Below are 26,320 nucleotides of genomic sequence, written 5' to 3'. Positions count from 1 at the left end.
AGGTTCAACAGTGACAAATGCAGGATACTCCACTTAGGCAGTAAAAAATGAAATGCTAAGAGACAGAATGGGGGGTGCATGGCTTGAGAGCAGTAAGTGTGAAAAAGATCTTGGAGTCCTCGTGGACAACAAGTTAAACATGAAACAACACTGTGATGCAGCGGGAAATAAAAGCCAATTTTGGACTGCATCAATAGGACTATAGTGTCTAGATCCAGGGAAGTCATGCTACCCCTCTATTCTGCCTTGGTTAGACCACACCTGGAATACTGTGTCCAATTCTGGGCAGCACAACTGAAGGGAGATATTGACAAGCTGGAATGTGTACAGAGGAGGGCGACTAAAAATGATCAAGGGTCTGGAGAACAAGCCCTATGAGGAGTGGCTTAAAGAGCTGGGCATGTTTAGCCTGAAGAATAAAAGGCTGAGAGAAGACATGAGAAGGGCCAAGTAAGGGCCAAGAGAGGAAGTCATAGGGAGGAGGGAGCTGCCCTGGAGATTAGGATGCGGAACAATGGCTTCAAACTACAAGAAAGGAGATTCCACCTGAACATGGGGAAGAACTTCCTGACTGTGAGAGCTGTTCAGCAGTGGAACTCTCTGCCCCGGAGTGTGGTGGAGGCTCCTTCTTTGGAGGCTTTTAAAAAGAGGGTGGATGGCCATCTGTCAGGGGCTCTTTGCATGCGCTTGTCCTGCTTCTTGGCAGGGGGTTGGACTGGATGGCCCATGAGGTCTCTTCCAACTCAAGGATTTTAAGGGCAGATGTCTTCACTGTATCTGGTTGTCTCTTAGCTCCAACACTGATGGTCAGGTCTGGAGGTGACACATAGGAGTGACGCCTCCGCTGCACCTGTTGAATCTGAAGAATTCCATATTCAGTGGCAATCATCTTGGAAGGTGGAGGCGAGGGAAGAAGGGGAGAGCAGAGGCTCGGCTTTGTCGGGAGGAGCCCCAGAAGCCACCAATAACGAAAAGGGAAGGGGGCAGCTAGGGCGGAAAGAGTCCCCCCCCCCCCTTGCTTTCCTTTCCTTTCCTTTGCTCCCGGCTCCTCCTTCGGCCGCGGGGTTTGTCCCCCAGCCTTCCCACTCCCTTTGCCCACTCTGCCTCCCTCCAAAGCTGTCAGTGCGGTGGTGGCAGCAAGAGCAAGAGCTCCTCCTCCTCCTCCTCCTCTCCCTCCTTCTCCACGGCGCCCGGCTCCAACGAGCCCTACAGCAGCAGCAGGTAGACCGAGGACCCCGGCAACCGCGCTTGGGGCAGCCTCCATTGGCCCGCATCAGGAGGGAGAGCGGGAGGGAGGGAAAAGGAAGGCTGGGGGGCCAGGGCTGCCTTCCCCCAAATCGGGGGTGTAGCTTTCTCCACCGCTTCTCTTCATTTACCCCTTTACCTGCATCCTCTCCCCGCCCCCTTCAGTGGTCTCTTCCTGGGATGAATGATTGATATGGAAAAGGGGGAGGGGGCCATTACGAAATGGGGGGGGGGGGGTATCATCAATGGGATGCTAAGGAAGGCAGGTTTGGCAGTCGGGTGCATGATTGATCTTTATGGGGCTTTGTTCTAGGCGGGTGAAATCACTAGATCCCTGTGAGATGGGGTGCTAGGCAATAGCAAACAGGGAAAGAGGAAAATAATAATAATGGTAATAATAATGATATTATTATTATTATTATTACTATTATTGATCATGATGATGATAATGAAACCTATGGGCTTAAGACCTGTGTATAATGCAGGCTGTGAGATGGGATGCTAGGCAATAACCAACAGGGAAAGAGGAAAATAAAAATGATATTATTATTATTATTATTATTATTGATTATGATGATCATCATCATCATCATCATCACCATCATGAAATCTATGGGCTTAAAACCTGTGTAGAATGCAGGCTGTGAGATGGGATGCTAGGGAGTAGCAAAAAGGGAAAGAGGAAAATAATAATAGTGATATTATTATTATTATTATTATTATTATAGACGATGATGGTGGTGGTGGTGATGAAACCTATGGACTCAAGACCTATGAAGAATGCGGGCCATGAGGCAATAGCAAACAGGGAAAGAGGAAAATAATAATGATTTATTATTATTATTATTATTGATGATGATGATGATGATGAAACCTATAGGCTTACGACCCATGTAGAATACAGGCTGTGAGATGGAATGCTAGGCAATAGCAAACAGGGAAAGAGGAAATTATTATTATTATTATTATTATTATTATTATTATTGATCATGATGATGATGATGACGACACCTATGGGCTTGCGACCCATGTAGAATGCCGGCTATGAGATGGGGTGCTAGGCAATAGCAAACAGGGAAAGAGGAAAATAATACTAATGATAACAATAATGGGAAGTGTTCAACTTGTGATTTTGTGATACAAAATCCAACATATATATCTCGTTTGCTGTGACGTACTGTGTTTTTGTGGCAGTATATTAATAACAATAATGATATTATTATTATTATTATTATTGATGATGATGATGATGATGATGATGAAACCAATGGGCTTAAGACCCATGTAGAATGTGGGCGATGAGATAGGGTGCTAGGCAATAGCAAACAGGGAAAGAGGAAAATAATAATGATAATAATAATGATATTATTATTATTATTGATTGTGATTATGAAACCTATGGGCTTAAGACCCGTGTAGAATGCAAACCGTGGGCTGGAGGGGAAGGAAACAGCACCCAGGGATAGGGGAATGTTTTGTTATTATTATTTATTTATTTTAATTTATATCCCTCTTTATCTCTCCAGATGGAGATTGAAAGCAGCTCACAAGCAAAAACATTCCAACTTAAAATATACAAATATACAATAATAAACACAGTATATCATTACATATTATTATATATTGTCCATAGTACCATCTTTAATATATTAGTATTATTATATTACATATTACTACATTGTATTATTATTAGTATCACATTGTATTTCATTATAATATTATTAATAATATTATATGTATATACAATATTATTTATTTAGAACATTTGTATCCCGTCCTATTCTCGACCTCCGAAGAGGGACTCAGAGTGGCTTCCAACAATATAAAAACACCAATAAAATACACAATTACATAAAATTATAATAAATATACATTTAAAAACAGTTTGCCCAGTTTAAAACATGCTATTATATGATTAGCATAGCACAATATTGGTATTATATATTATTATATTGTACTATACCACTATACTGCAACATTATTAGTAGTATTATTCTCATCATTATTATTATTCCTGATGAAACCTGTGGATTTCAAACCCGTGTAGAATGTGGATTGTGGGATGGAGAGGCAGGCAATTGCAGGCAGGGAGAGGGGAATAATACATTATCATCATCTATCATTCGCTTGCCAGCACTTACTTCAAGGCAAAAAAAAGGTAAGGAATGGTTGCTGAAGAAGAGGGACCTGGAAATGCCGCGGTCTCTCATTTCTACAGCATTGTGAAAATCTGGAATCCCATTAATTTCAGTGGCACAGAAGAGCACATCTTCAGCCTTGCAGAAGCAAGCCAGGTCCCCAGGGTGGTGCTGCTCTGACCCATCCTAGGCAAGGCAATGCGAGGAGGGAGGGGGTGTCTGTCTATTCCTGCTTTTTATTCCCTCTCCCGGAACCTTCCAGCTTTTTGTCCCCTGAAAGAAAATTGGGGAAAGGGTGTATTTTGCATGATGGAAAATCATAAGCTAGTAGAAATACCCAGAGGGTGTGAGGCAGTGGAGAAACTCAATTTGTAATGCAAGATCGTGTGGGGAGGCAAAGCTTTATTCTGTCCTGTTTGATGAAAGCTGAGGAAAACCAAGCGATGCACCAATTTTCCAGCAATTAACAAATCCCTAAGGGAGAGGGCGTTGTAACCCAGGGAATCTTGTGTTTATTTATTTAACTAGGTTACATCCTTCACATACACCCTGTGTTGTTTTTCCTGCTGTTGTTGTCTCCCTCACTCCCTCATTTGCTTTCTGGTTGTGATGCTGCTGGCCAGATCCAATATTCTGGTGCCACAGTCCTTGCAGTGACCTCTTCCCGGGTCCTTCTCAAAGCTCCTAGGAAAGTGGGTCAGCTTCTTCTGAGAAATTTCTCTATCGGGCACTTTCTTTGTGAGTTTTTGCACTGCCAGCTGGTTAGAAGGCTGCACTCTGGCCTCTTGTGTTGATGCACATCTTGAACGCGCTTTGCTTCAATTATTCATTTTTGGTGCTACTGTAATTTCCCGCAGCTTCTCTTCTCCAGGGAGCTGGTGTGTAACACAGTTTTCAACAAGCTCTGCTTTGGAGGAGATCATCCCATTTAGTCAGCTGGCAGCTGTCTTCATTTTTGCCCCTACTGTAAGGGCCCTTCCACACAGCCCTATACCCCAGAATATCAAGGCAGAAAATCCCACATTATCTGAGTGTGGACTTAGATAACCCAGTTCAAAGCAGATATTGTGGGATTTTCAGGCTGGATATTTTGGGATATAGTCTGTGTGAAAGAGCCCTCAGAGACGTACCTGTATCAGAAACTATCAATAACAGGAAATATATTTATTTTATATTATTTACTTTATTTATTTTGGAAAATGTGAATCTCCATAACCATTTGGGAAATGGGATTCATAACCTTTTGGACAACCACTGATCACATCCAGTACAACTCCCTTCACCAGGGCAAAAAAACATAATCAAAGTCCTCCTGACAAAGAGCCATCCAGCCACATATAGAGATAAATATATATGATTCACACAGGGGCGGCTCAACCCATTACGCAAAGTAAGCATTTGCAGTATAGTTGATTTTGCCCAGGGGTGCTCTTGAGGCGCTTTTGGGGGGAAATAGATCTTGACATATGCGAGTTGTAGTTACTGGGATGTATAGTTCACCTACAATCAAAGAGCATTCTGAACTCCACCAGTGATGGAATTGAACCAAATATGGCACACAGAACTCCCACGACGAACAGAAAATATATATATATCAGTGATTGTTTGGGGGGGGGGGGGTGCCAAAATACTGTTTGCTTACAGTTGAAAATTACCTAGGGCCGCCCCTGGATTCACACACACACATATATACGTATATGACAGATATAATATCATAGATTTGAAAGGGACCCCTAAAGAAGGACAGTTATATGTTGCATGTCCCAGAGTAGGAAACTAGACGATGTCTACATCAACACTGACAAAGAAACAACAAGAAATACTGTTTACGCACAAGCATAAAGAAATGACATATATTAGAAACCAACACTTTCTCATTACTTTATTTTCAAGATCACCAGACTGGGCCACAGCAACGCGTGGCAGGGGACCGCTAGTGTGTGTGTGTGTGTGTATAGCAGAGCTTCAGAAGTGTTCCTTTAGTTGATGAAAAATACCGACTCTCCCTTAAAATATATTTACCTTTAAAGCATTCTCTCAAGAGAGAAAAATAAGCAGACTTCTTTAAAAGTAACATAGTTGGTTTACTCACAAACTTCATGTATTCCACATACAAATACTTTGCATATGAATCCACTTACAGATAGGATTTGAAATAGGTTTCTCTGTGTAGGTAACACAGGGCACAATTCGTAGAATCAACAGTCCATAGTCCAATGGAGCTTAATGGCTTCTGTATACATACTGTTCCTACTGACGTCAAAAACAAACTGTTCCTGCATTGGTGTCTAAAGGCATACAGTTTCTACACTGACGTCTGAAGCAGACTCTAAAATGGAGTCTGAGCCCTGAACAAGCCCAGTTCTAATCACATTGTCTAAAGCCCCTCTCACTACAAAGAGTTAAGGTAAAATTGCAAACCAATACACATATACACTACAGTAAGCAAATAACTAGTGGATGCTTGGGAAGGTTGCTATTTCTGACAATTTGACCACAATGGATTGATTTGGACTTGATTTGACTGCACTGGATTGATTCAGCATGACAATTTTAACTTGGAAAACTTTTTAATGTACATTTATAATTGTTTAATGTATTTAACTGTATTTTAGACTGCGCTTTATTATGTTGAATAGTGGCCTGTTGGAAGCCACCTTGAGTCCCTCTTCGGAGGTTGAGAAGGATGGGGTAGAAATGTCTAAATAAATAAATGTATGTCCTGCCTTTCTCCCTGGGAAAACTAAAGTGGCCAGCAAAAACACACTTTGATCAATGTAAAACAAAGCGAATATAAAAATTTAAAAAACAATTCAATAGCACTATATGTGTTAGGTTAACATACAATTAAAATATAATAAATACAATTTAAAATGCATTTTAAAACACACAATCCCCCCTCCCAAAAAATCTCACCCACAACCTCCTTAGCAGCGTGCCTCATCCTTCCCCAAATGTTTGCTGGCAGAGGAAGGTCCTGACCTGCTTGCAGTTCAAACAGTTCAAAAATTCAACAGTGATCTTGTTCTTAAAGATGCGGCGGGACTCAGTGTGAAGCACATACAAATCCACTTTTATTGTCTTTTCAGAATCACAAGACTCATTTGTAAGAGTTAATCGCCTTTCAATACCATAAAGAGGGGCCGTGGTGGTGCAGCGGGTTAAACCACTAAGCTGCAGAACTTGCTGACCGGAAGCCCGGTTGTTTGAATCTGCAGGACAAGGTGAGCTGCCATTGTTAGCCCCAGCTTCAGCAAACCTAGGAGTTTGAAAGCATGCAAATGTGAGTAGACCAATCGATTCTGCTTCAGCGGGAAGGTAACGGCGCTCCATGCAGTCATGCTGGTAACTGCTAGGGTGGCAGAAGCTGGGCCTAAAAGTGAGAACCCACCCCACTCCTTGGATTCAAACTACCAACCTTTTGGTCAGCAAGTTCAGCAGCTCAGTAGTTTAACCCGCTGCACCACACATAAAGCCATAAGTATGCCTAAATTCTGGTGTTCAGTCCATTTAGCCATTGTTTCCAGCAAAAAGCATATTGGGCTACAGTGTGCTAGGGAAGGGAAGACAAACTCAGAGTCTACAATATTTTGCTGCCTAGGCAGTGTAGCAGAAAGTTTCCTTCTCCTGTTGAATGTGCCTTGCTCATGGGCTGCTCCTTCAAGGTGAATAAATAAAGTCAGAAAGGTTGTTTTGGCATTTGAGACACTAAATCTCACAACTACTCCCTCTTCCTGACAATGAAAACACAGATTTTTAAATTAAATCATAATGTTTAGTCCTTCTGTGGCATTGCAAAACAGCTCGCTTCAGTAACAATGTTTGATACCTTGTATTCTACTTTGCACCAAATAACAGTATTCAAAGGACCCAAACGTTTTCTGATTCTTCCCACACATTTCCAAGCTTTTCTCTGTAACTATGTGGGCTTGACTTCTATGTATGTGTGTAGTGTATTATATTTTCTTATAAAAGATGAGATGTTTAGGAAACTAAAATTTGCATTTGCACAATGGAAGCTGTGAGTGAATACATGAAAAATACACATATGGTCACATAGATCAAGATAATATAAGAACAGCAAGTAAATCCCTGTTTTATCAGCAGCAGCTGTGATTGACTGGGATCTGTTCCTCTATCAATTGTGAAGCAATGGCTGATGTTCCCACTCTCACCCCCTTTCATATGAACAATTTCTTGCACAAGAAGGGGATTGCAACAGGGGCCCTACTTCTACCTGTTGTACTGGATATTACTTATGTGAGGGGATGAGGACATCTGCCAGCTGTTTCACAAACACAGGGGAACAGACCCCTATCAATAGCACAGGTTGCTTCCCAGTAAGTGGGGATTAGGAGCATCAAGCCAGAATTCTCTATATAGAACCATATATATATCATATGACCATAGAATCACTACAAATTGTAGTCATATTTTGGAACTGATGTGTTAACTATTTATGGTACTTTCTGAACAAACTCTTTGGATTTCAGTTCAAAGACCATAGCCATGTTAGTCTGGAATATCAGTATGCAAAGGCAGCTTGTAGCACTGTAGAGACTGGTAACTAAGAGAACAAAGTTGGTAGCTTTGTATGCTTTTGGATTTCTGTGGTTTGTCTTGTTTTTTATTGTTTTTTTTTTAGTTAGTTTGTTTAGCACTAAAATGCACACTTATGAACTGAATGTCACTGAATTTGATGTTTACAATGAAGTTGACATTTTTGTGCAAGTTTGGAAGTATTCGGCAAACTTTGGCTAGAGGTAGGAGGATTGCTGGTTTTGATCCTTTTTTCATGGATCCTGATAGGAAACAAATGCTAAGGACTCAAAGAAAAATTTTCATTCAAGTGATTAAATCAGCCTGGACAATGTGTACTAAAAAATCATATGAATTAGAAACATGCATTTAACAACCTTATCTTCTTGCTTCCATGGCAGACATGGCACCCTATCCACAGGGAGGAAATTTTAAAAAACCTTCCCTCCAGTTTTTTTTGTCTTGTCTGAACCCAGAATAGAGTTCTATCAATTCAAATGCTATTTGAATCCTCCAGGTGATACTTTCTGAGAAATCTAAATGCGGTCCATTTTTATTTTCACTCCTGCAGTTATTCCTGGCAGTGTGGTTTATGTATGTGTGTATGTATTTATTTACAGCATTTATATTCTGCCCTTCTCACCCCGAAGAGGGCTCAGGGTAGATCACAGAACACATGCATGGCAAACATTCAGTGCCGTTAAACAGCCAGGACAGATAACAGATAGAGCTTTATGTTGGCATTTTCCCCAACTTTGGCGTCCTGGAGGTCATCCTCGATTCCAACCATGGGGTGGGGGGTGTGCTGTCACTCCCTCCTCTATGATGAAGAGACCTTGATCATAGACCTCCTCCTTTCTTTGATCACCGGCATTTTCTGGCACTTCCTTTTTATGGTGCCATAAAATACCTCCCTACTTAAGCAGTGCCTAATTTCTCTCCTCACTGCTCACAACTGTTTTTGAACAGTTTAGGTGGATAGCGAGCTGGCCTGTATGTCGGATGTCCAGCCTGACCTGGGCTTCGAACTGCCAACTTTTCAATTGGTGTGATCTATTGTTACTGGTGATTAAGCAACTGTGCTAAAGCCCGGTTCAAGAAAAAGTATTTTGTAGATCACCCTTCTACATGGAAGGCAGTGGGAGGCAACTGCCAGAACAGAGACAGTAGCACCACTGACCATAATTTTAAGGCCTTTTATTAGGACAGAACTGGAAATTATGGGCACTTGCTAGGTTTACAACTCAATCCAGTAAAGAGACACAATAAATTGCTTAGCTTTTTGCATTGCTATTTAAGACTGTTCTTTCATATTTGGCTATATGTATTTTACCAATGACTCTGCACACTCCTTTTTGTATGTTATTTCTAATCTTAGTTCAGAAACTTCTGTAGCCTTTTTATTGTCTCCAACCTGCCCTTTCTAATAAGGACTCCAGGAAGATTGACAACAAAAGAGAAAATTCTTGCTGTGTTTGATTAAAGGATTGTGGCTCCCAGTAGGAGTCACCCAGCCAGGGACAGGAAATGATCACAGAGCTAAGCAGCAAAGAGATTCATCAAGGGGATGGAACTGATTGTGAAAAGTGGAACAAGGAGAGCAGGTTTATTTCGCCTTCAAGGTGCTGAGAACCTCCATGAGACTTTTGTCCGATGATATAATATCTATCTCAGTTTTCCTGAAATCGGATCTGAGAAGGGTAAGAGAGACTGGTGATAAGGACTGTAGGAGGGAAAGGTCTGCTGAGTCGTAGCCATTGTAGGAGTCTTGTGTTTAAAACTAGACAATTTAGCACTTTGATCCCACTATAATTGCCCAAGTTCCATACTAGAGATCCTGGGATTTACAGTTTACGGTAAGCATATTTAGAATTATCAGCCAAACAACTCTAGTACCTCTTCAAACTACAAATTCCAGGACTCTGTAACAACCAGTACCGGTTAAAGTAGGATCTAAGGGCAACAACTGTAGAGAGTGGAAGAGATGAGCATCAGTGTTGCATGATAAATAGGTCTATGGCTCAATATCTTTTGGAGATTAGTTCCTCAGATGTGTGTACTGCTTACTCTTCCTTGTTTGCTTGTTTGTCTAATCAAAGGGACATAGCTGTTACAAAGGCATCACAAACATAAAGCTGACAAAGCTTTATCTTTCATTGAACCCATTCATTCTTACATTAGAAGCTCATCCCACAAATTACATACCTTTACCTATTTTGTAACCTGGATTTCAGTAAGACTCTGTTGTAATGATAGACTCATAGAATTGGAAGAGACCTCATAGCCATCCAGTCCAACCCCCTGCCAAGAAGCAAGAAAATCATATTAAAGCACCCCCAACAGATGGCCATCCAGCCTCTGCTTCAAAGCCTCCAAAGAAGAAGCCTCCACCACACTCCGGGTCAGAGAGTTCCACTGCTGAACAGCTCTCACAGTTAGGAAGTTCTTCCTAATATTCAGGTGGAGTCTTCTTCCCTGTAGTTTGATGCCATTGTTCTGTGCCTTAGTCTCCAGGGCCAAAGAGAACAAGCTTGCTCTCTCCTCCCTATGGCTTCCCCTCACATATTTATACATGGCCCTTATTATGTCTCCTCTCAGCCTTCTATTCTGCAAGTTATATATGCCCGGCTCTTTAAGCCGCTTTTTGTAAGGCTTGTTCTCCTGACCACTGATCATTTTCCCTCCTCTGGACAAATTCCAGTTTGTCAACATCTCCCTTCAATTATGGTGCCCAGAATTGGACACAGAATTCCAGGTAGGGTCTGACCAAGACAGAATAGAGCAGTGGTTCTCAACCTGTGGGTCTCCAGATGTTTTGGCCTTCAAGTCCCATAAATCCTAGCAGCTGGTAAACTGGCTGAGATTTCTGGGAGTTGTAGGCTAAAACACCTGTGGACCCACAGGTTGAGAACTACTGGAATAGAGGGTTAGCATGACTCCTCTGGATCTAGATGCTATAGTCCTGTGTATTCATGCCAAAATCCAATTGGCTTTCTTGGCTGCCGTATTACATTGTTGGCTCATGTTTAACTTGTTGTCCATGAGGACTCCATGATATTTTTCACACGTACTGCTGTCAAGCCAGACATCCCTTATTCTGTATCCCAATGAGCACTAGAAAACCAGTTTTGATAGATTAGGAAAATGGCAAGTTTGTTTTTGTTTGTTTTTTTTGGGGGGGGGGGGGTTGCAGATATGACTCTGTGAACTGAGTCTGAAATTCCTCTACACCATAAGTTCACTCAGTATCTTCTGGAGATCAGTTCCTCAGATATGAATTTACTGTTTTGATAGCGAAATGTTAGTTATTCACTTATCTCATATGTTTGTTCATCAGAGTAAATAGAGTAATAAAGCTTTCTGGACAGCAGAAAGAAAGATCAGTGAATTATACGAAGATATATCTTGATTTTCTCTTGCTGGAAAAGGAGATATGAAGAATTATAGACAAAGGTTATGTGAGGTTGATGAGATTCATTGTAGGTTTCAGGGAGTCATCAGGGGGTTTAACCAGCAGGAGATGAGGAGTGCATGTAAGTTGCCAAGAGATATTATTTTGATCAAGTAGTATGTGATTAATTTTTACTTTATGTGTTTCCAAGAGGGCAGCAGAAGGAATGTGTCAGAAGGATAAAATTTAACTGCAAGTTTGTTGGCATCAGCAGGTGTTCAATGTTCATTGAAAGATGGAATGTGGCTTCTTCTCCAACACTGAAAGAATAAAAGATTAAGCTCCACATGTGATTCAAGGGTCAAAAACAACTCTTAGACGGAGTGATGTTTAAAATTCATAAATAAGAACCCAGTGATAGACTTGTTCCCTTACTTTTAATATTCAGTGGCCCACTTAAAAAAAGAGTGCATACTGCATTTTAAATGTCTCATAAAACAAAACATTAAATATTTTATTTATTTGTTTATAGTATTTATATTCCACCTTTCTCACCCCGAATGGGACTCAGGTCAGATCACATAACACTCATACGGCAAACATTCAGTGCCGATATACGTACACTGACAGGACAGGCAACAGTACAGATTGTCACATACCAGGGCTGGGAAGGCACCTTTGAACCAATCTCACATTCCAGAGTTCAGGATATAAGCAAAGCAGTTTATTGAAGAATAAATGTAGTTTCAGCAAAAGGATAAAAAGCCATCAAAAGTAATATAAAATATTGTCCATAAGAATAGTCACTTAAACTTGGTAACAGGAATCGAAATACCAAAGCACAGGCAAACTGCAACTTTTTTTCATGTCAGGAGCAACTTGAGAAACTGCAAGTCACTTCTGGTGTGAGAGAATTGGCCGTCTACAAGGATGTTGCCCAGGGGATGCCTGGATTTTTTTTTATGTTTTACCATACTTGTGAGAGGCTTCTCTCATGTCTCCGCATGGGGAGCTGGAGCTGACAGAGGGAGCCCCTCCGCACTCTCCCCGGATTCGAACCTGCGACCTGTTGGTCTTCATTCCCGCTGGCACAAGGGTTTAACCCACTGCACCACCTAAACATATAAACTGCAACTGAAGACTTGGCACACAAAATTGATCCAGAGGAACAGGAATACATGAAAAACCTGACAAAGATCCAAGGTGTTTACAAGAGTCTTTGATCCCAATATAATCCAGGAGCAATACAAGAAATACAGAAACATAAATGTGGAAACATGAAATCCTGGGCCCATGAAATAGCAGGAACATAAACTTGAAAACATGAAATCCAAGGCCCATGAAACTTGAACACAAGGAAGGAATTGCTGCCATAAACCAAACGCTGATTTTTCTGAGGAATCAGCCTAATTCGTCCCTCATATATACTCAAAAAGCTATGCCTTTTCCCTTGGGAAGATTCGGGAGGGTTCTTCTTTTCTAGTAATCTGATGGAGCGACGTCTCCCCTGAGTCATCTGTCTATGTTGACCAATTTGACCTCTTTTAACTATCTCAAAAGAGGCTTCTTTTTCTGCATCCCCAGTTAGCATTTTTTCCACATTCTGACCTTGATTATCTTGAGAAAACTACCTCTGGCCTCTCAGCCTCTTTCTCTGCCTGTAATGGAACATCTAATGCAGGCCCAAAAGCCTGAGTTTCATCATGACTATCAACACTCCCCTGTCCAAAATCCTCATTTCCAGACCCCTGTGGGTCTGCAGAACCTTGATTATTGTTCTCTGAAATCTCAGGCAATGAAACAATCACAGGCTGAACCACAGCACAGATAGAAGCATTTCCCATTTTCAGCGTCTTGGAGATTGTGCTTAATTCTGGCCACAGGAGAGGGCCACACTGGCCACAGTGCAGTCACTCCATTCTTCATGCTGAAGAGTCCTGTTCACAGACTTCCTCCTTTTAATTGAATTACTGGCATTTTCTGGTATTTTTTATGGTACCATTAAAATACCTGTCTGATTAAGTGATACCTATTTATCTACTCACAGCTGCTTTCGATCTACTAGGTGGACAGTGAGTTGGGCTGAAGGTCGGTCGCTCACCCCTGAACCAGGCTTCGAATTGCCAACCTTTTGATTGGCAAGATTTATTGCAGCTGGTGCTTAACCTGTTGTACTAATGCCCAGCAGTAGTGGCTGATGGTTTACAGTTTGTTTGTTTGTTTGTTGGATTAATACTCTGCCTTTCTCCCAGGATTCACTGGGAAATGAATTTACAATGGGTTTTCATCCAAACTTTAAAATAACTATTCAAGGTGCTGAATCCTGTGCCAAACATAGGTTCAACATCTTGGATGGCTCTTTGAAGTGGAACCTGGAGTAGATTTGTTATCCTACTGAAATGAAAACCACCAGGCACAGCTGGATTCTGGATATTAACATTTGGGCAAATAATTGTGAAATTAAAGGGATATTGAGTCTGGCAGGACTCAAAGCTGAATCTCAGGTAAGCCTGATTGATCTTGATACTTGTAGTTATAAAGATCATTCATTCTGTTATTTTTTGTAGTGAAAGAAGCCTGAGGATCAAAGCTTATCTCACTCATGAATAAAACCCAAAAATTATATGCAAACTCCCCGACAAGAAGAATCCTTAGTGATGATATCAGCAAGGGTTATCTCTGTCGTGTGTATTAAAATCCTGGCTTAGTAATGCATGCTTGCCATATTTTGTAACAGAAAAAAAACATAAAATTCCCAGCTCCTAATGAAACTGGTGGCCATGCTCACTGGAGGATTTTGAGACCTATAGTCCAGGAATGTAACATTTCCAAGCTCTGACAATTGGATTGTGTTGAGATCCTTTGGACAAGGTTTGAATACTAAACACTAAAAGACTCACTGAAAGAAATGTGAATCAATAAACAATAAATGTGGTTTAAGGAAGGCAATGACAGATTGAATATAATAAAAAAAGATTTGTTTAGAAATTGTTTTTAATTTGATTGTTGCAGACAAAAATGATTTTAAAAGAAAAGTTTTTAACAGTTTAGCACAGGTATGGGCAAACTTGGGCCCTCCAGGTGTTTTGGACTTCAACTCCCACAATTCCTTACAGCCTACCGGCTGTTAGGAATTGTGGGAGTTGAAGTCCAAAACACCTGGAGGGCCCAAGTTGGCCCATGACTGATTTAGCACAAGAGGTAGAAATAACATGGAGAAAAGAGGAATACGTGAACATGGAAGCTTATTTTTAAATTTAAGTTTTTGTGCTATGCTGTCATAGAAACCAAGTTCCAGCCTGAGGCTTGCTTGAATTGTCACTCTCTCACTAGGGAGAGGCTGTTTTACCAGGAGACATTCCTATCAGCAGATGGACAGGAGCAGGTACCTGTCGATACTCCCACCTCTATTCCCTTGCCCCTTCTAAACAGGGGATACTAGGACTTATGAGGAGGGAGGATTGACAAATGTCACCCACTCTTTCCATGGCCTGACAGCCTCATCACCACCACCATACTATGGGACTAATCATGTTTGGTGAATAGAGGGAATCCTTCTGTTCATCGATGACTAAATCTGGATCCAACTCTATATTCTTACTCCTGCTCCGCCAGACCATCTTGGAAGTTAAGATCTTCGGGGGAGGCCCTGCTCTTGGTCCTGACTTCTTTGCAGGCGCGAGTAATAGGGATGAGAGACAGGGCCTTCTCAGTTGTAGCCCCTTGGCTATGAACTCCCTCTCCAGTGAAATCAGGTCAGCATTCTCCCTCTTGACCTTCAGAAAGAAAGTGAAGACATGACTGTGGGACCAAGCCTTTGGCCAATAACGTACTTAGTTACTTAGGCGATCCCTCGTTGTCCGAGTAAGGTTGTCCTCCAAGTGCAGTGTCCTGGGGGTGGGTACGTAGGTGACTGTGGAGCCCTATTCTTGACCCGCATGTTCTCCTGCAGTGAGGGCATCGGTTTCCAGGTGGAAGGCAGTCCTGGTCGGGGTTGGCTTGATGCACCTTCCTCTTGGTATGTTTCTCTTTTTTGCCCTCCATTCATGCCTTTTCAAATTCTACAGCACTGCTGGTCACAGCTGACCTCCAGCTAGAGCACTCAAGGGTCAGGGCTTCCCAGTTCTCGGTATCTAGGCCAGTAAAGCAATACAGTGCTAGAAATGGATATGAAAAATATGCAATTGACAATTGGAATGGCTCCAGAATACGATTTTGGACTGCGTGGTTTTAAATTGTTAATACAAGACATTTTAATTCTATGTTTTTAATGTAATGATTTATTTAATTGATTGTTTGTTTTATATGCCATCAAATTGTTGCCTGTCTGTAAAGCTGCCCTGGGTCCACTTCGGGGTGAGAAGGGCGGGGTATAAAAATAGTAAATAAATAAATGACAAAGAGCTGGGCTATAAATTGCCCAAATATTTTAGTCTCCAATTGGACAATTTCCATGTGAGATTAAAAGTGTTTGGATCCAGAAGAGAAGACAGGAGGAAGCACACTGCTTTTGAATCCTCTTGTGCTTTTGAATCCTGAAGGAGTTTGACACAGAGAAAGCTACCTGAGTACAAAACCTGTTTTGCTTTGTTTTCAGATTCACACAAGGGAGATTCATCCCCAAGGTATAAGCACTTTACCAATTAACAAAAAAAGAAAGCTCTTGAAAAAGTTAAAGATCATCAGATATCAGAAAGAACAAAAGTGTAGCCAAACACTGGGGGAAATCTCTAATATAAAGAAAGAGTCTCTCTGGGACTAGAAGGCTGCAGAGCAACTGCTGGAAGGAATTGGTCCTGAATGAATGAATGAATGAACGAGACAAACTGAATATGAAGAATTAGATACCAGCACTTAAGATTCCTCACTAGGGATTTGCTCATTGAACTGTGGTATATTAAGAGTGAAATCCCATGTGATTTATGCATTGTTTCAACATCCAAATTGTATGAAAATTTGCTTTTTTTCAAATTCTCTGTAGAAATAGTACAGTGTAAAAAAAAGGAAAGACCAATTGCAGGCAGATCCCAAGTTACAAACATCAGACTTAGAACAACTCATAGTTAAGAACAGAGGTGAGACAACAGAAAAAGAAATTCACTCCTGAAAGAGTTATCATGGGGAAAGGTGTCTTAGCTGAAGCTTTATCACCAATCCTTGTTTCCACAACAGGTACATGATAGCACTTTACTTATCTCACATTTGTCTGCCAACCCCCGAAGTAAAACACAAGAGAATAAAGGACACGACACCAATCTTTTGGATTAAAAATTGGGCAACTTTTATTTTAACGTTACCTATTTAACTTTCTTAACTAACTTAATAGTGCCAAGAATTGGTGAAACCTAACCCAGGTAGTCGCACTACCCGATAACAATAATTTCCGGGCGAAGCACCTGTGCTTTCTGGTATCTATAACCAGATACCAAGAAGGGAAAATGAATACGGAGTCTGTTTCCCAGCCATTGCCTCCCGACTCCTTTTCATTTGAGGCCATTTAACTACACTTCACCCTTAAACTAGGTGAATGCTTAACTTAATGGCCTGTCACCCCTTAAAGGGGTGCCCTAGGTGCACACCGATTAGCAGGAATTGTTCTAACTATTTATGCTAGCCTATTTAACCCAAACCGCACCTCTCTATCTAGCCCCTAAACAGTATAGGGTAGGCAAAAACCCCCCCCCCTTAAAATCAGTGAGGGGGAAAAAATTCCTACCCGGTTCCACAGGCAACCGTAATTATACTGTTAATGGGCGGGAGTGGTGGGCCAGTCTCCAGGCGCGGAATGCGCCTGCCGGGGTTGGGCCTGCAAGCAGGCCACGCCCCCTGCTTCTGGAGGGTTCCATTTGAACCCCTCCCTCACTCGTGGGAGGCTGACAAAGTGTTTTCTCCTCTCCCCACTGCATGGGGAGGGGAAAACTATTGTCTGCCAACCCCCGAAGTAAAACACAAGAGAATAAAGGACACGACACCAATCTTTTGGATTAAAAATTGGGCAACTTTTATTTTAACGTTACCTATTTAACTTTCTTAACTAACTTAATAGTGCCAAGAATTGGTGAAACCTAACCCAGGTAGTCGCACTACCCGATAACAATAATTTCCGGGCGAAGCACCTGTGCTTTCTGGTATCTATAACCAGATACCAAGAAGGGAAAATGAATACGGAGTCTGTTTCCCAGCCATTGCCTCCCGACTCCTTTTCATTTGAGGCCATTTAACTACACTTCACCCTTAAACTAGGTGAATGCTTAACTTAATGGCCTGTCACCCCTTAAAGGGGTGCCCTAGGTGCACACCGATTAGCAGGAATTGTTCTAACTATTTATGCCACGGATTGGGGTCAAATGTCTATTTCGACCCCATCCCCCACCAATTCTTCTAACACTCCACTAATACCTTCCCTTAAATTAAACAAAAACTGTTGGTTGCCCACTTCAGAAAGATGTACCCCATCACTGCGATATAACGTTTCGTCATGACGTGTGATGCTTGGGTGCTCAATGTAATGACCCCTCAAATGGATCATGAAAAGACGCATGGCCCGGTTAACTCGCTTTCTGGCTCTTTCCAGCCTCCGCTCGTCGCCTCCTCCTAGCCATCTGCGACGCGGTATAATGGCAGACCATACGACGTGTACCCTGGGCCATGTTCTCCAAATTTTTCGAATGTCAGCCCTCGCCTGCATAAAGAGGGCTTTGCCTGTTAACAGGCCCAAATCGTTACCACCTAAGTGGATAACCAGAACATCAGGAGGGGGCCCACTCCTGGCATTAAACAACAAGGGACGAAGCCCGTCCCACCGAAGGCCTCTTATGCCTTTCCACTCAACTGTTGCCGTAGCTGCAAGGCCCAAGTGCTGGCCATAGGCAGTCTTGTGAGCCTCTCTCATCGCCCAGAAAACAAAACTGTGCCCGCAGATCAGGACCTTCCATCTATGAGCCAGCACTACGCGACCTGCAACGATAACGACAAATCATGAGGAAACATCTCGTATATAGCCTCTAAATGCACCAGATTTCCATCTGCCCAAGGCTTTTATTTCTTCGCTCTTGTATCCCATGGCCGCAGCTGCTGAGGCTGCTCCAATCCTGAATGAATGAGTCCCAAATTTAAGGTGACCCAGGCCCAGAAGCTTAAGGGCCTTCGTTGTGATAGCCCAAAACTGGAATTTTGTCAATGGCTTACCGTCCTGGTGACAGAACAAGTAACCTGCACCGCTGCCCCTAAGTGTCGTGAATTGTGCCATAGCAATAACAGGACATAATTCCTCCTCACCGCATTTAAACAGCCTGAGCACATGCCCTTTCGAGCCTTGATCCGTCTTGGAAGACCTAATTGTGATTTCTATCCAATCCTGAAAAATTCTGACGTCTGAAACTAAAAGCGCGCGGTGTGAGGTATCGTTCTTGGATAAGGCTACCAATTCACTCACCCGAAGAGCTGCAAAAAATGCAGTCAACGCCGCCGCATGAAAAAGCAACTGCTCATAAAGTGTTGTGCATAAGCTAGGCCATAATTGTTTAAGACCCCTCAAAATCACTGGCGTAAAGGGCTGTCGGACATCCCTGAGATGTCCGCGCTGCCTAGCCCACCCTGTTATTATTTTTTGAAGGCGAAAATCATCAGTGGTATCGCGAACGCCCTGCGCCTTGATCCAGTATGCGAGCGCCGACAGTTTAGACCTAATAGATTGGGCTGCAAGGCCCCTTCTCTTGTGGTAAACGCAAAACTGGATCAAATGTTCGTAAGGCACTGGCATTACCTCTGGCAATCCATAGTGTTTCCTAAAATCTGTGAACTCATGGACTGTCCTGGAGTAAGATTTTTGAGAACTAGGGGCTAGTGCCCATCTCATACCCAATGTCGCCTCGTCACTCCAACCTTCCAGAGATGGTCTGGCATGCGTTCCGGATAGGCGTCCGCGGCGGGTGCCAGCCGTCTGAACCGCTCCATCTGCATGCGAGACAGAGCGTCAGCCAAGGCGTTGTTAAGACCCGCCACGTGGAATGCACGAAACAAAACATTGAATCTGAGACAGTGCAGCACGAATATCCGAATAGCGTCCATGACCCTACGTGATTTGGACGTGAGCGAGTTGATAACCTGTACTGTGGCCATGTTGTCGCACCAAAAGTGGACCGTGGAGTTGGCAAATCTCTCCACCCACAGGTGAACTGACACCAAGATAGGAAAGAACTCTAGGAAGGTCAAATCCGATGTAATGCCTTGATTATGCCACTCCTCGGGCCACTTCTCAGCGCACCAGTGTCCTTCAAAATAAACCCCAAAACCTATAGAACCTGCAGCGTCTGAGGCCACTTGCAAAGCATTTTGTATCAATAACTCTTGACGCCAAAAAGAAATTCCATTAAACTGTCGCAGGAACTGGAGCCAAACACCCAAATCTGCCTTTATTTCTAAAGTCAATCTGATGTGATGATGTGGCATAATCACTCCGGAAATGGCATCACACAGTCTACGAAGAAAAGCTCGCCCCGGCGCCACTACCTTACATGCGAAATTTAGGTGGCCAATTATTTGTTGGAATTCTCTGAGTGTGGCCTTGCGTCGCGACAAAAATTGCTCAATTTTTTCAACCAAACCCTTAACCTTTTCAGCTGGCAACCTGGAGAACTGATTCACAGTGTCTAATTCTATCCCTAAAAATGTCAGCGCTGTAAGGGGACCCTCAGTCTTTTCTTCTGCTAAAGGGACCCCTAATGAGTGCGCCAATTGTTGAAAGGCACACAAAAGGGTAAAGCAGTCCCCCGAATTGCCCCCCCCTACGAACAGAAAGTCGTCCAAATAATGTACGACCCCTCCAAGGCCTGACTTAGTTTTTACTGCCCATTCTAGGAACGTGCTAAACATCTCAAATGTGGCGCAAGACACGGCGCACCCCATGGGCAACGCTCGGTCACAATAGAATAGACCCTGAAACTGAAACCCTAACAACTCAAAATCAGCCGGGTGTACCGGGAGTAGCCTAAAAGCCGATTTAATATCGCACTTGGCTAACTCTGCACCTGGCCCAAAACGCCTCACTAATCTCACTGCCGCATCAAATGATGTGTAGCTAACAGTGCATTGCTCATCGGGAATGGCGTCATTCACTGATCCCCCTTTGGGGTAAGACAAATGGTGAATGAGCCTGAATTCGCCGATGGCTTTTTTGGGGACGATTCCTAGTGGTGAAACCCTAAATTGAGGCGTGGGGGGTGCCGTAAATGGACCCAGCACCCTGCCTTCGTTAACCTCCTTATTAATTTTTTCCTTAACCACGTTTTCAAAACCACGCACAGACTTCAAGTTGGGGGCAAAACAAAGTGAACGCGGGCCTAGTGCCGGAATTCTAAATCCCTCCATAAAGCCGCGCAGCAAATAGATAGCTGCCGCTTTATCAGGATATCTCTTTAACCACCAACTGAGCGGGCCCACTTTAATTGGACTGGGGCCCTTTTGGAACAGCAGGTTGTGCTGAGCTTTTTCGGGCAAACTGAGATTCCCTAGGACCAGATTTCGCGGATTTTCCCTTGAAACAGCTTCTAGCTGAGTGGTTACCTTGACAAATGGTACATGCGTGTTGGAACCTGCAGTTTTTCCGGGCGCAGGCTCCCTGGGCCGCGAATTCCCAGCACATATTTCGCTGTTTTGGGGCCTGCTGTGCTGGGCCCCCCAGCCGAAAGGGCTGACTTCCTTTGACATTTTGGATAGTGTGGCCGCTGTCGGCCTTTTCACCAGCCACTGACCTGGTCGAATTCATCACTTCCATCCAAAGCTGACTGTCAATAAGATCCCAACGCTTGTCGGGCTTAGTGGCAGCCTCTGCCCTAAAGCGGCTATCGTAGACTAGCCATGCCTGACCCGTATAATTGACATAGGCCCCATAAATTATGTTTTGATACTTAAACAGGGACTTAGCCCTGTAAGGATGAGCCTCCACCAGCAGTGAAGCGTAAATGGTATAACAGGCTATCCAGTTTTTCCAGTTTTGCTCTACCCTCCTTTTCTTTAACTTTTCCTTACGTTCCTCATCCAAATCGTCCTTCTCTTTTTTTTCTAGCTCTCTAAAATATAATGAGAAAATATCGACGTATTCGTTTCTAAGGATCTTATCTATTGTTTTCTGTGACAAGTGAGATCCCAAGGAAGCCGAGGCAGCCGTGGAAATAACCGGCAATATCCATTTGTCAGTTCCCCAGTATTGATTAGCGTCACCTGTTCTCGCCATTTCTAGTGAGATTGGCTGTACAATAGCTTCTTGGAGGCCAGCCTTTACGGCTTGGGCCACTGCTGTTGTTGGCGCCACGTCTGTGTGGATGTGTGATGCGTTTTGTGTCTGGTCTTGAGCCCAAGGCCAAACCAGTGAGGTGGTATTACCTGCTGACGTCGATGGTCCCTCCCCGGCCACGGCCTGCTGAGAAGGTAGACTGGACGTCGCGGGCTGTGACCCATCGGCGGGCGTCCGACTGGTTGTCACCACCTGATCGCTGACCCCGGAAGCCGTTCTAGGTGTTGACGTTGCAGGCTGCTGAACTGACCTCGCCTCCTGAGGACGCGTCAACTCATGGGCTGGGCCATCCGAAGCCGTGGTCGGACTGGCCACGGACGGATGACCGGAACCAGCTTGCAGCTGCGACGCTGGGGCCATGGGAGCCTGAACCTCTGGGTCGGGCCCCGACGTGGTAGCAGCTTCTCGCTCCTGACTCACCGCTCCTCTGGAGGCCTCTAAAACGGACATACGTGAAAGAAGATTTTTAAAAACCAACTTCCTACTAGCCCGCCTAGTCGGGCGCGATCCAGCCTCCCGCACCGGCAACCCACTATCCCTCTCGAAGCTATCCATTCTCGCTATCAACGCATCCAAATCTGCAGCTGAAATGTCATCATCCGATGATGACGCCTGAGGAGAGAGGGGGCGCTTAGACTGGGTCTTCTTGGCGGGGCCTTTCCCCTTAGGGCCGCCAACGTTCTTCTTTGGCGCCATCCTGCAATAAAAATTAACAAAGCCTTATCAGATCACCATGTATAAGTAAAGCAAAAGAAAGGGAGGTTGTGACATGACAGACGTTGAAGTTCATTGATCTATTCATATCTGCATGTTATTAATATGTCACCTATATAACGCATTTCCAAATTCATTGACCCCCTCTCTTTCTTTTATTTATTTATTTATTTATTTTTATTATTTTTTTTATTTTTTTTTTATTTTATTATTATTATTATTTTTAGTTGTGTTATCTCTATATATATATATATATATATACCTTATTAGCAATCATTTTGTTCAATTGATTTATATATATTTGTCTATCTCTTCTTTCTCTTTTTTTTTTTTTTTATTTATTTATTTAACTGCTAGGTTGGCAGGAGCTGGAGGGAGTGCTAAAGCTCAAACCGTTTTACGGACCAACCCAGCGCCTTTTTGGTGGCCAATCTCCGCAGCTCCAGACACCCACCACCCTTGTGTCCCCGGGAAAATCCCCCTTTGTTTAATAGGTATCAATTTTGTATTATAACTATATCTTAGCTTGAATTTGCATGCTAGGCCGGCAGCAGCTAAGGCGACTGCTGAAACTCCAGCCTCTTTTTTTTTTTTTTTTTTTTTTTAGTAAATGTAATAGACACTAAAACGCCATAAAATATCATGGTCGCTGATACAAATTTTTTTTTTTTATTTGTTTATTTATTTCTGTTTTTGGGCCTGTTCAAAATGGCGCCGGGGGCCCGGAATCTAAAATGGCCGCCATAATGCATTGCAGGCCCACATCCACGTGGCTCACGTGTCTGCATGGCCCAGCACGCAACCCAGCCCTTTGACTAAAGCGCTGGAACCACATGTATTCCCGGCGAGGCGGCTCGCACCTGAACGGACCCTCAGTCCTCAGGCTGTTATGCGGCCTATTTGGGCAGCCCCAGTTGATGGCGCCACGTGCGCCCTGCCTTGCCGCTGAGGCCCAGACCGAGAAAGGCTAGCCGCTTGCCTTTCCCAGCCCCAATCGCCCCCTTTTTTTTTTTTTTTTTTATAAAGAGTCACCAGGGTCCAATGCCTCACCCCATCCCTATCACAAAAAAGGATTCCCGGGCCTCTAATTCGCCGCCACCGTACCGGCGTTCGCAGCCCGACGGCGGCAGCCCGCGACTCCCGGGAGGCGGGGGGGGGGGAGGGGGGATGCGCTATCCCCACGCGCCGGGAAGAAACCGAAAAGGGAGGACCGGAAGGCCGCAAGGGCCGTTGAGCCGCCCCCCAAAAGTTGAGGAAGGCGCGCAGCGCCTAGGGACTGAATTCGGACCACTTTCCTCTAGTCTGTAGTCCCCGCGCGACAAAAGGGGCCTCAAATGGCGGGTTGGGTGGGTGGGGGGGATGCTGGCAAACCCCCCCCCCCCCCAAGCTATCCCATACCGACCTGAATGGGATCACGCGGTGCCTGGCGTCGTCTCCTCCTTCCTCTCTCTTCCCTTTCTCTTCTCCTCCTCCTTCTCTGCGTCGATACTCTTCTTTCTTCTCCGAATCTCTTCTCCCTATCTTCCGCTCCTTTTTCTCGTCTTCTTCCTATATTTTCTGTCTTCTCCGCGCCGCTCCGCACGTCCTCCTCTTCCAGTCTCCAGGCGCGGAATGCGCCTGCCGGGGTTGGGCCTGCAAGCAGGCCACGCCCCCTGCTTCTGGAGGGTTCCATTTGAACCCCTCCCTCACTCGTGGGAGGCTGACAAAGTGTTTTCTCCTCTCCCCACTGCATGGGGAGGGGAAAACTAGTTTGTTAACTGGAGTTAACTGTTTCCACAACAAGCCATTTTTTTTCAAAATCCCATTATCACAGGGACAGGAAGTGAGGTGAAATCTTCTGAACAGGGACACAGACAGCAAAACAAACACCATGGGGGTTTTAATGATTCCCTATGCTAGCCAAAGCTGCTTATATATATATATATATATATATATATATATATATATATATGTACCTGTTCTGACTTATATACAAATTGAACTTTAAGAACAAACCTACAGAACCTAACTTGTTTGTAACCTGGGGAGTGCCTGCATTTACTATTATAATAATGGTACTGGTCCTTTCCACCTTGGGTGCATCGAAGTGAACTGTAGACTGCATAGATATATGCCATGATATAGGCATTAATCTGCAAAGTCCCAAAAGACCCTTTGTTGCTTTTATTGCAATGGATTGAAATGGCCATTTCTCTGGAATCAGTGCTGAGGAAACACCATTCCCTCCAGCTGTTCCAACTGGGACAATCACAATTAATCCTGTGATCCCACATTTTGGGCTTCTTTGCAAATGTCCCATTTTTCTCGGCTCCTCTCACTTTCCTCCTTTGTCTTTGGCTTCTTCCACTGGGACAAAGCTCAAACTAAGTTCAATGTGAAATAGTAGTTTATTATCAACTCAGCAGAAGAAAGAGAGAGAGAGAGAGAGAGAGAGAGAGAGAGACGAGCCAAAGTCTTGCCCTTCCCAGTAGGATCAGGCAAAAGAGTCTCTCATAACTTACGTGTTCTTCCTCATCAATAATTTTTGTTATCTTGACCACAGTCTGATGTTGCTTAGTCACATGTGTCCAGATTTTCATCTGTGACATGTCAGAGGACATGAAACACTGCAAATCAGGGTTGAATAATGATCCTCCAAGTATTATTAGACTCCAGCTCATTCGTTCTCACTGATTATGTTGCCTAACATTGGTAGATGCTGGAACCCTAAACACCAGTGGTGGGTGGGCTATTCATTCCTGAGTCCTATAAGAAGCCATCCATATCCTCCCTAAAACAGTAGTTATTCTGCTATGTTTGATCTTGAGCTCAGAAATACTCCTTCTGGCCTCAAAAAGAGTGCCCCGTCACTTATACTTGCAGCAGAGTCCATATGCTAAGGGAGTATTAGAGGAGCTTTGTGCTCTCATAGTACTCACTGGAGAGCAGAGAAATATACATCTTTCTTCCATTAAATATTCCAAGAGTTCAATAAACAAGTAGGAAAAATATGCTGTTGTGAAGAAATCCTTGGTCCAAAAGTGATTCATCATTTTAAGACACATTTTCCCCCTGAGGTGGTATACACAAAATTATAAATTGTGCCATCAGCTGAGACAAGTTATCTCCATCCAGCGAAGGAGAGAAGGCAGCATGCAACCTCTGAACAAACCAAAGGCCAGGGAGTGGGAGTGGAAAGCTTTATCACATCTCGACTAACCACAAGGCGGGCTGCTCCTTGTACAAGCTTTTGATGATTCATATAATTGAGACACTTGCAGCTGTCCTTAGACATTAGGGAGAAAGTGATGTGTTACAGTGCAGCCGATGAGAAAATACCAGGATTTTCTAATGCGGCTCACAAAATGCTGGGAAGCACTTATGCCAATCTGTTCAGCCACACATTCCAGAACTAATACATTAGCCACATATAATACATATATGAGTGTTTTATGTTTATGGAAACATCTGCACTGTCCAGAAAACCAATTTAAAATAACGATGTGCCTTCCAGTAAAACCAGGTCTTCATTGGAGTCCCCTTCCTGCAGTTTTAATACCCTGAACATCAGTGTGAGCATAAACCCCTTCATCTCCTGTATTGATTTTCTGGGATGTCAGAAAAATCCTCTCCAGCCAGCATGAGGCTTTTAATATTTGTTTTTCCTTCAATTGGGAAAATGGTGACATGCTTAAACTCAGAGTGGGCTGAAACTAGTAGCTCAAGAGCTGTGAGCTGTTTATGTTTTGACCCTTGGCTTCCAGGATATTAATTTCATCACATTATGATGAGTCACATTCTTAGGGTGTCAGCTTAAATGTTTGCAGAAGATAAAGGTAATAAAGAGCTCCACTCCATCTCTGACACAATAACTATTGATTAAGATAAAAGATGAAACCATTCTGCTATCTAATGTTTTCACTGTGGAACTTGAGGAAATAAGAATAATTGTTCACTATTTATAAATATTTAAAATTGAACTAAAATGGCTATTTCTGCCAGAACTGCGGCAAAATGGCT

The 26,320-nt window shown here is 43.4% G+C and overlaps 1 protein-coding gene across 2 annotated transcripts in view; it reads left to right on the top strand.

Moving 5' to 3' along the window:
• The first annotated feature begins 1,020 nt into the window (after window positions 1–1,020).
• The window catches only part of C1QTNF4 (C1q and TNF related 4), a 34,127-nt gene continuing 8,827 nt past the window's right edge, over window positions 1,021–26,320 (top strand). The window contains exon 1 of one of the 2 annotated variants that reach the window (XM_060762887.2): window positions 1,021–1,221. Coding sequence is in view for 1 of the 2 variants with exons in the window: in XM_060762879.2 (XP_060618862.2) it covers window positions 15,316–15,331 (16 nt within the window). In the remaining variant the exon portion in view is untranslated. Of the gene's footprint in view, window positions 1,222–15,300; window positions 15,332–26,320 lie in introns of those variants that run through there. The other variant, XM_060762879.2, reaches the window with a different exon arrangement.

The sequence above is a fragment of the Anolis sagrei genome, chromosome 1 (assembly GCF_037176765.1).
Source record: "Anolis sagrei isolate rAnoSag1 chromosome 1, rAnoSag1.mat, whole genome shotgun sequence".
Taxonomy (NCBI): domain Eukaryota; kingdom Metazoa; phylum Chordata; class Lepidosauria; order Squamata; family Dactyloidae; genus Anolis; species Anolis sagrei.
The sequence above is the reverse complement of the archived record's forward strand: the minus strand, read 5'-3'. Positions and strand labels throughout refer to the sequence as shown.